At 40.4% G+C, this 10,508-nt stretch overlaps 1 protein-coding gene across 1 annotated transcript in view; it reads right to left on the bottom strand.

Annotated features, from left to right (window-relative positions):
• Window positions 1-6,245: 6,245 nt before the first annotated feature.
• LOC143029943 (uncharacterized) overlaps window positions 6,246-10,508 on the bottom strand; it is a 213,802-nt gene continuing 209,539 nt past the window's right edge. The window contains exon 3 of the mRNA XM_076193153.1: window positions 6,246-9,410. Coding sequence (XP_076049268.1) covers window positions 6,246-9,383 — 3,138 coding nt within the window. The 5' untranslated portion in view covers window positions 9,384-9,410. The remainder of the gene's footprint in view (window positions 9,411-10,508) is intronic.

Raw genomic sequence — 10,508 nt, 5'->3', positions numbered from 1 at the left:
CAACTCCATCTATTGGTTCATCCCCTACTCTAGCATTGAGATCTCCCAATACCACTACATTGACATCCCTCCCAAATCCTCTACGCAGTCAATTAAATCTGCCCCAAAAAACTCCCTTTTCTCTACACTTTTCTCACCACCAGGTCTACAAAGACCTACACCTCCCTTCCTAGTTTCACCTTCATCCACATTACCCTTGATGAAACCTCCTTTCACTCCACCACTTGCTTACCTACCTCCTCACTTACTAGTCGACCAAACCATTTCCCTTACTCATCCTTTCTTCACTCCCGACACCCTCGCCACTACACTCCCAAACTCAAAATCACCCCTCCCTTTCAATTTAGTTTCACTTAAGCTCAACACATACATATTCTTTCTCACAAACATTCTACCTACCTGACTCTTCCCTTTTACTCTCATCTGTACCACACCCACGTACATTCTGGTTGGAAAACTCCTCCCAGACCCTCTTATGCCTTGACTTCTCATAGGAATGCATCCATAGGGCTACAGGGCATAGGTTGGCTATTCCCACACTCAGTCCCGTTTTAGCCGCCTTTACGACCCGAGTGGCAAGATTCAGTGGCAGTATTTTTTCTTACCCCTACCACTGGGGAAAGGCAAAAATGGAAATATATACTCAAAGAAGTGGTATGAGGCAGTATTAAGAAGGGACAGTTGCAGTACAATAAAGTAGTATCATTTCTCTATGATTAGAGATTTCCTCTAAGATAGAAAAAATAATACAATAATGCGAGCCTCTGGTGTGTAGGGGCGCCCCATATAGTCCCTAAAGTATCGATTGCATGCTATTGCACGGTTTATACTGCACAATAACATGCAGTCAATACCCCAGACGTGATATATACATAGACTTATGTATACACACACATATGTATATATATATATATATATATATATATGTATGTATATACACACATATATATATATATACATATATATATATATATAATACATATTGAGAGAGAGAGAGAGAGAGAGAGAGAGAGAGAGAGAGAGAGAGAGAGAGAGAGAGAGAGAGAGAGAGAGAGAGAGAGAGAGAGAGGGAAAGATAGAGAAAAACGGGCTCGAAACCTTCATATAGCAGCAAAAATTCTGTATCACGATATGTCCCATTGCCATGGTGCTATTACAGTTCATCCTACGAATCGAAATCAAGGCCTGGACAAAATACAGCACCGGCACGGGACCGTGCACTGCAGTGTACAGCAAGTGTGTGTGCCAATATGAACGACTCCCAACGCTTAGTTTTTTCTCAATCTTCTAAGAAGAGTGAAACATCAAAATGCAATTGTAAATTTAGATATCCCTTTTATAGCACAGGTAAAGTGACTTCTCGGGATTAAAGAGGGTAGCACAAGTGGAGGCTTTTACAGGGAAGTGTAGTCCTCTTGGCCGGCTGTCATGTGCCAGCTGCCCGCCAGTGCGTGAGTAGGAGGATAAAAGCATAAAAAGGGCTCTGACCATCACGTGCTTCCGTCATGTAGCGTGAACACACGCTGATCTTTTTGCTGCCAGTCAGCCAGCCAGCCGGTCAACCAACCAACCAGTCTACATCCAGCCAGACAACCAATAAGCCAGTCGACCAAACAGTCAGCTAGCCAGTTGTCTGAGTAGGAGCGTGAAAACGACAATGGAATAGAGTGAAGTTTGGGAGAGAAGGGGGAGGAATCGACGTAACCAAAGTAAAGCTCGTGCTGCTGCTGTACACTGATTGACATGCACAGCTGCACCGCTTCAAATGTCCTTCGAACTTGCGAGCGGCCTTTTCATCTTCAAGGGTTATATCATTTCGAATTCCTCCCCATAATATTTCTCTGCTCTTACCTACTTACTTAATTCTACTTGTTCTTTCTTAAAACTTCATATCTCTCGTCCTTCTAATTGACCTCATTCTCTAAATGATTTTCCATTTCTTCGTCCGCTTTTGTCCTACATTACTCTCCGTTCTGAAATATTCTATGAATTTCTTTATTACCTTTCTGGATTCCACCCTTCTTTGTACAACAGTCGGAGGCGTTTGAATCTCGCATCTTTTTAGTCACGAGTTCGAGTTCCCCGTTTCTCTCAGATTTCCAGCAGTTATTGTTAACTACCACCAACAGTCCAAGTACATAGGGCAAAGGTGACGGTTTCGGCTTCAGCTACGCGCCTCCTGGCGTATGCCCTTCACCTTTATCGTCCCTATCTTTGTGTCCTTTATCTTTCATCAATCCGACACCTATTCATTCTATTCGTCCTAACCTTTATTTCAGCCCTTCTCAGCTATTATTTTCTAACATTTATTTCATTTTCCTTCAGTGCCAAACCTTCCCTGCTCCTTTGGCTTTATGAGAGGTATGATTCATCTATTCTAATGGTATCGAAGTGGTACCAAATTTCTTTTTTACAATTCAGGTTAGTGAAACCATATTCCCTGTCTATAGAACGACCTCTTCTGAGGATATAATTCCATCAAAGAGCAACTTGTCATGCTGGTAGAAGAATCTACTTTGATATTTTCATAAATAAACCACCATAGCTGCCCTGCTTCTGTGATCCGTGGAATTGAGACCGGGACCTTCACATTAACTGGTTTTACCGGTATGACTCTCATTCGTGAATATAATTCTTAGTAATTTAATGCCGTGACCCATAAGGTAGATTTTCCTGTGATAACAGCTATACAACCTCGATATGCAACCGAACGCCCACTTTTCAGCACAAAATAAAATCGTACAATATATACTACTAGGAAACCAATAAATCGTTCCATGGTGCCGAGGGGATTAATCCGTCCTTATGTGTTTCTATCAGTTTCTCTTTTCACTTACAATACCCTGCCATTCGTTCTCCTCCCCCCCTTCCATTCAATGTTACAGACTCATATATCTTGTTACCCTCACTTTGCCTCTGAAACCTCTTTTATTTCATTTATTCTTCCCGCTTTGGTTATTTCTTTCTCGTTCGTTGCTTTTGGGTCTTTTCGTTCTTCTCCTTCACCGACGATTCGTACTGTAAAATTGTCCACGGTCCCTTTCCTGATGCAGTTCTCCTGTCCGTCTTTTGCAACGTCTTCGTCACTCCTTGTTCCTTCGTCTTGTTTTTGCTTTCTTTTCTTTTCTTTACTTTCATATGTATTTCTTGTTCTCTCTTCTAATTTTCTTACTTCTTCCTTTCTTTTACTTTCCTTTCGCCCTTGTAAGCGGGAAAAGCCATTGGTATATGTATGTATGTCTCTTAGCTTAGTTCTCCCCCCCAAAAGATTTATTCTTCTGTTTTATCACCACGCCTGCAGCAGACATTGTCTTTTTTCCCCACTCTGTTCCTCCTTCCCTTCTTTTCGTCCTTTTCTTAGCGTCGGTCGATCTCAAGAAGACACTTTCCATAATCACATCGCTTCCAATTTCTGACTTTTTACTCTCTGGCATCACCTCTTCTCTTTATACAATTTCATTCTCTTCCGTTCCCGGAAGTCCTTCTGCACCTTGCTTTCTCTGCGTTGCTTCCAAGCAGCATCGTTAGCAGTAAACACTTCTCTTCCTTCCATATTCTCTATTCTTTAACAACCATATTTTCATCTCTCTTTATTGGTGCAGCTTTGTTCTTCATATTACCTTTTGGTTTATTGTCCTATTAGGTTCAGAATTCCAAGTTTCTTTCAACATTATCTCTTTTTGTGGTCTGTTCATCTTATATCCACTTACATATCATTTGTCTTCCTTACCCAATATATCTACTTTCTCTCTTCCCCTCTTTTCTCTCTATCTATCTATCTATATATACATCTATATATATATATATAACTATCCATCTATTTGTCTGTATCTACCTTCTACCTATCTATATATCTATCTCTCTATTTCTCTATCTTTCTGTTCATCTTTCTGTCTCTCTTTCTATCCCTTTTTCTATCAACACAAGCGTTTTGTATTATACAGTCAATATTTTAGGAAATGTAGTGGCGTCTCTACGGCCCAAGTGAATTGGGATTCTTTTACAACTTAAAACTAATATTGACTCAAACGATCAATGACCCCTTTTGTCTTCTAAATTTACCACCTTTATGCTAACCTCTCAATTCTCTCCTTTGCCAGTTCTATGACACCATTTTTTTGCTGCAATTTTATTTTCCAAGAACATTAGTGCTACTTGTTCCTGACAGAACACTATATCTCTTCACATACACACACACGCACACACACACACACACACACACACACACACACACACACACACACACACACACACATATATATATATATGTACACATATATATATATATATATTGCAAAAATAATCACAATAACGCGTGACGAAAAGATATTGCAGAAACCACAGGGAAATTAAAGTCGGAATACTGAACGTTTTCGTCTATTTCGACATCCTCAGAGTACTCTGAGGATGTCGTTATTGACGAAAACGTTCAGTATTCCGACCTAATTTCCCTGTGGTTTCTGCAATATATATATATATATATATATATATATATATATATATGTATACATATAAATATATATATTTATATATAGATATATAGATACATATATGTATATATATATATACATTTATGTATATGTATATATACATTTATGTATATATATATATATATATATATATATATATATATATATATATATATGTATATGTATATGTATGTATGTATATATATATATATTCATATATATATATATATGTATATATATATATGCTGGTACATTGTAACAAGTTGATGAAGGTGGAAAAAGAAGTCACGGGTCTAGTTCCGAGTTCCTGAGTTTATCCCTGACCGGTTTCGCTCTTCGCGTCTTTAGAAGGAGCATAGAGCGAAACCGGTCAGGAATAAACTCAGGAACTCGTACCTAGACCCGTGACTTCTTTTTCCACCTTCATCATATATATACGGCACTGGTAACGTTTTCGCCGCATAGGTTCGAGTCCTCGGGCGTACCACGTTACAATTTCTGCATGCGCCTATATGGCTTAGAATCAAAGTGCATTGTGGTTGATGAATATACACACACACACACATATATATATATATATATATATATATATATATATATATATGCTAATAAGAAACACTGGTAACTTGTCTTCAGTTATGCATGAGTGACCACTGGTAAAGAAAACCTAAACCGAGCAGAGCGCTTTCATATATTACGTCTCCAGTGGAAAGTACATGGAAAAAGATTATTATAGCAATATATATAAGCACCCATAAAGGAATACGGGAAGGCTTTTGGTCACGCAGAACGCCGTAGCCGCTCGGGGACCATCTAAAGCAGAGGTGAGGAACCTGCGGCCTTCCGGGCCATCAAGTGCGGCCTTCTGCGGCCTTTGATATACATATTATCTTTTTAAAAGACCTTGAATATTTCTTTAGTCTGAAATCATTATACACCTGAAACTTATAATATAATAAAAGGGGTAAAATAATTGAAAAAAAAATTCAGTGCGGCCTTTATGTGGGACGATGAATTGTAAGGTGGCCTTCATGTACAAAAAGGTTCCCCACCCCTGATCTAGAGTCACTCAGGGACAATTCGTCACTACCCGAGTTACCCGATAACCTTCTCAAATACCCAGTAACGTCTCCTAGTTACCTGGTAACCTCCCCAGTTACCCGATAACCTCCCCCAATGAAGAGCAAGTATGAATACAAATATATAAAATGAAATATAATCACACCATTAATCGAAAATATTCTTACCTTCACCAAAATTCTAAGCTACTGAAAAAGGGTCTTGTGCCCGAAATCGTGATCTAGCGAAAAAGACTACCTATAATGGAGTCCATAAAGCTCCTTTCAAAAGAAAATAAACCATAATAAAACATATGAAAAATACCTTTAAGAAAATGATAAGTGCACAACTAGCCATCACTTTTAATAAAGAATGCATAAGAGAAAATACCCTACCCATATACCCCATTAGCACATGTATGTGTGTGTGTGTGTGTGTGTGTGTGTGTGTGTGTGTGTGTGTGTGTGTGTGTGTGTGTGTGTGTGTGTGTGTGTGTGTGTGTGTGTGTTATCATTGATCTTTATTTTTTCTGGAGCCTGAGTAATTATACATTTCTATAAATTATTATTTATAGTAAATGAATGAATATTTTCTTAATATTTTTACGTGGATACAGGATGAAATGTTCATACATCATCATTTGCATGTGATTATGTAATTTGAAAATTATACGTGAGTCACCTCAATTGGGCTGAGTATAAGATGAAGGCAACATCGTTACAGGAGGTCACGGTACTTACGGGAACAGGTCAGTGGTGGATCGGCACTCGTAGCCCAACACGTCGAGGGGGCTTTGCATTGTGGGTTCTGAGGGACGCAGGTGATGTTGTTTTCGTTCTCAGCCACCATCTCGCTTCCTTCCCTGTCACTGTTGCTACTGATGTGGATGTACATATCACTGTTTTTACGCTTAGTTCTGATGATTTCACTTGGCCTACTTTTGACACTAATATCACTATTACCATTACGAGGCGTATGTGAAATAAATGTATTATTTTCAGTTATACTGTTATCACTGCCAAATTGGTCACCTTCTATGTTTGAAGCCCTCTGAAGTTCATACCTGTTTACATTTTCAGTTTTATTCATAATGGTCAGCATGAAATCACTGGTTTTATTTGTTCTGTTAGATCGTTTTTTTCTTAGTTCTTCTGTTACTAGTATATTTCTTGTCTTGTTTTTGTGATTCATATAATTTACTACGTTTTTCTCCTTTTTACTGTCTCTCACAAAAACACTTTTAGTATAATTTCTATTTTCTGAATCATCGGTATTGTTATATATTCTGACACGTTCACTCGCTTGATGTATTACGTTTTTCTCATTTTTACTATTTCCAACGAAAACGCTTTCACTAGCATTTCTACTTCCTGCATCACCGGTACTGTTATATATTTTGGCACGCTCACTCATTCTAACATTCAAATCGATGTTTTTTCGTCTCCATATCTTTCGTGCCTTGTCTCTCTTAGCCTTTCTTCTGTCGTGGTAATCTAGCCGTTTCTTTTCGTCGCTAGCACCACCTTGTACTCCTATACTTCCTCCTCCTTTGTCCACGTTTGGTTCTCTGCGGATCACCTTAGTCTCCGCTTTGCTCTTCCTTATCCCACTTGCCCTCGCTTCCTTCCACCATCTCTCTCGCACCTTCCTCCACCCTTCAGAAGTATCGCTATCATTTCTGTTCTTCCCGTTGCTTGATATATCGTTGATGGTGCTCCTATCTCTTCTCTCCCTCCCTCTTGAAATGTTTCGTATTCTGCTGACTGGGCTGCCCTCCCTGCTGAGGCCACCAGTCCTTTTTGTCTTGTCCCTGGTTGAGAAATTTGAGTCTTCTGTTAGTTCTTGCTTCATTGGATTCGTCTCGCCCGGTTCTCGATGAGTGTTATTATTACCAACAACGTTTCTCGTCGCATCAATAGGCCCTTCCCTATATCCACCATTTCCACTACCTTCATTAATGACGAGTTCTTTGTGTTCTTTGCCCTGGATTCTGTGGTTATTATTGCAAGATACACAACCAAGGGTTGCTCTTCTTTTCTTAATATCACCACGGATCTTTGGGTCAAATTTTGTTCTAAGACTTAGTCTAATGTTACTATATTTGCCGCCATCACTAACATCATTTAAGAAAAATTCTTCAGAGTCTGCACTACGTTTTCTAGATTTTCGTATCCTAACAGTGCCCATAGGAGAGGAAGTAATGTCACCATTAATTTTACTGACATATTTGTATCTAGGTGTGTTGTTGTCTGCCTCCTGCAATGCAGGCATGTTCTCACTAACTCCCTTTGTAAGGTCTCTGTCATGTGTTGAATCATGGCTTGGGTTGACCTTCAGAACACTTCCCAGTGGGTCTAGGACCTTCCTGGTCCATCCCTGAGGTGGGACATCATGTGGGAGGCTAATGAAGGAGCTGGCAACTTCTGTACTACTTCTTAGCTGCGCAGTTACAGGTTTGAGAAATGTTACAGGTTTGATAAAATTAGCTCTTTTGTTTCTTAAATCAATATTGTGATTTTTATCTTCACGAAAGTCTTTTATATTTTTATGGAGATCAGAGTTTTCAGAGCGTCCCCGTTTCATTTGCTTCCTCTCTATGTTTAGTCTAACGTGATTTTTATTTATATCTTTACTATGTGTAATAGATTTTGAAATAGCATTTCCACGTTTAAACCTTTGCTCGTTATTTCCGCTTACATCATTTTTTGTTTGTAATGTTATGGCACTACTTTTTTCAGCGCAATGTTCCATGCCTTCGCAAATATTATCTTTTCTACCGTCATTATATTTTTCCATACGGTCATCCTTATAAAAGGGATGTTTGTCGTCAGTGCTTGTTTCATCGATACTTTTCTTGTTAGTAGGTACATCATCTTCTGTCCCTTTATCTTTGTAGTCACTTTTAGTCTTTCTTTGATTTGTATTTTGTTTGATCGAGTCTCTTAATCTACTTGCACATAGTTTTGTAAAAGAGATGATACGAAGTGATACTGTGGATAGTATGGTTCCACGATGCTGGGGCGGTGTGTGGATAGTACGAGGATGATGAAACGAGGAGGTATCTTCATGTGGAGTAAACTCGTGAGTTGTTGTAGACAACAGATGCGGTGGGCGGATGATATGACTACTGGGGATAGTTTGGTGGTAATGGAAGGGATGGTGGATATGAGGACGATTGAAGGGAAGAGGGACATTTGCTGTGGATGAAGTGGAATGATGAGAATTGGTGGAGGAGGAGGAGGAGGAAGAGGAGGCAGAATGGGTAGCGGGCGAAGGGCGAAACGAAGGGCCAGCGTGATGATGTAAAGGCGGTTGTGATGATGGTGGTGACTGCGGTTTCAAAGGCGAGCGAGCGTGAGCCGTAACAGCAGCAGAAACATGTAACAAGAAGAAAAATGGCGCCAGCGCCAGAAACACGGCGTGGTGGTCTCTCCTTGCTATCCCTTTCCCTGCCATTGCTCTCGTCTTCCAGAAACTTCTCGAATCTTCTACGCTCGCCTCCACCCATTCACCAGACTCCTTCAATGACGACTTCTGCCGGAGGCTCGAGCGTCTGTACCGCCGGGTCAACGCACCCACGCTTTCGACGCTCTCCTTTCTCGGCCGCTTCAGCGTCTTCCCAACTCGGCTGGTTCTCCCGTTTGCATCTGCACAAAACTCGTTCGCGATTTCACTTTCAGTAATCGTTACGGTCCTCCTGTTTTCTATGTAAAACTGCTCATATTGTGCTATTCTCAGAATATTTACTTCCCCATTCGTTATCACCGCTATATCTACCAATTCCAACATCAGGGCACACTTTTGGACACGTACCGTCTTTCTCTTTCTTATTTTTTTCTTCGTCGCTCTTTTCATTTCAAGTCATGTCAAGTATTTATGCTCCTGAAAAAAGAAAAAAGTACAGAAAATTAGACAAATGGTAAAAACCAATTCACATGACCATCGATGTCCACATCAAAAACAATGAAACTATATGAAGAAAATAATCAGAATACACCATCATGACATGAATATCTTACTAAATTTATACTAAAAGGTGAGGAACCTATGTTAGGAGGTGCGTATCCGCGTCCAAAGCCCTGTGCGCCTGTCACTGCTGAGAATAGGAGAGGAATGTTGGTGGCGCAATCTGATGCGTACATACTCGCGAACTCGCTATACATGTAACCCATGCATGCATAATTCTATACATAATCAAACATATACGTATATGTATGATTGTAAGTACAAATATATATATATATATATATATATACATATATGTATATATATATATATACATACATACATGCATATACCAAGGCTTTCCCCCCTTACTAGGGAGGTAGCCAAAAAGGAAAAGACATAAAATCATTTCCACCCATTCCATCCCTGAATACACCCCACTCCCCTCCACCCTCCCTCTTATCTTAGCACCTCCTGGATGACGGGTCATCCGTGCACCTTGTCCACTGCCCTGGGTCAGAAGCAGTGTCGCAAGACACAGCACATCCACAGCAAGGCCGCTTCATTAAATCGGCGACCCCCCCTCTCCGTCCCCCCATTGCATAAAAGGAGAGGACGGGGAGAAATCCCTTCGGGCTGCGTCAAAATTTGCTCACACATACTACCTCACCCCCCATCCCCCCGCCCATTCCACCTCATGCAATCACAACATCATCCATATACAACCATTCTCCATTCACCCCTGTCTTCTGTCCTCTCCCGTCCTTCCTCAACAGACATTCCCCTCTTCCCCAAAGCCCCCTTCACCCCATCCATCCACCTCATCCTAGGACGTCCCCTCATGTTTACTCCCTCCACATCTGCCTTCCATACCTCTTTTACTAGTCTTTCTTCACTCATTCTTTCCATGTGTCCAAACCATCCTAATACTCTTTCATCAACCCTATCTCCCAGCTCTTTTTCCACCCCTGTTCTCCTCCTCACCTCCTCATTTCTCACTCTATCTAGCCTAGTAACCCCCATCATACTTCTCAG

The sequence above is a fragment of the Oratosquilla oratoria genome, chromosome 11, assembly GCF_046742065.1.
Source record: "Oratosquilla oratoria isolate Oo_2021 chromosome 11, ASM4674206v1, whole genome shotgun sequence".
NCBI classification, from domain to species: Eukaryota; Metazoa; Arthropoda; class Malacostraca; order Stomatopoda; family Squillidae; genus Oratosquilla; species Oratosquilla oratoria.
Note: the sequence above shows the minus strand (reverse complement) of the source record. Positions and strands in the feature narration are given on the sequence as shown.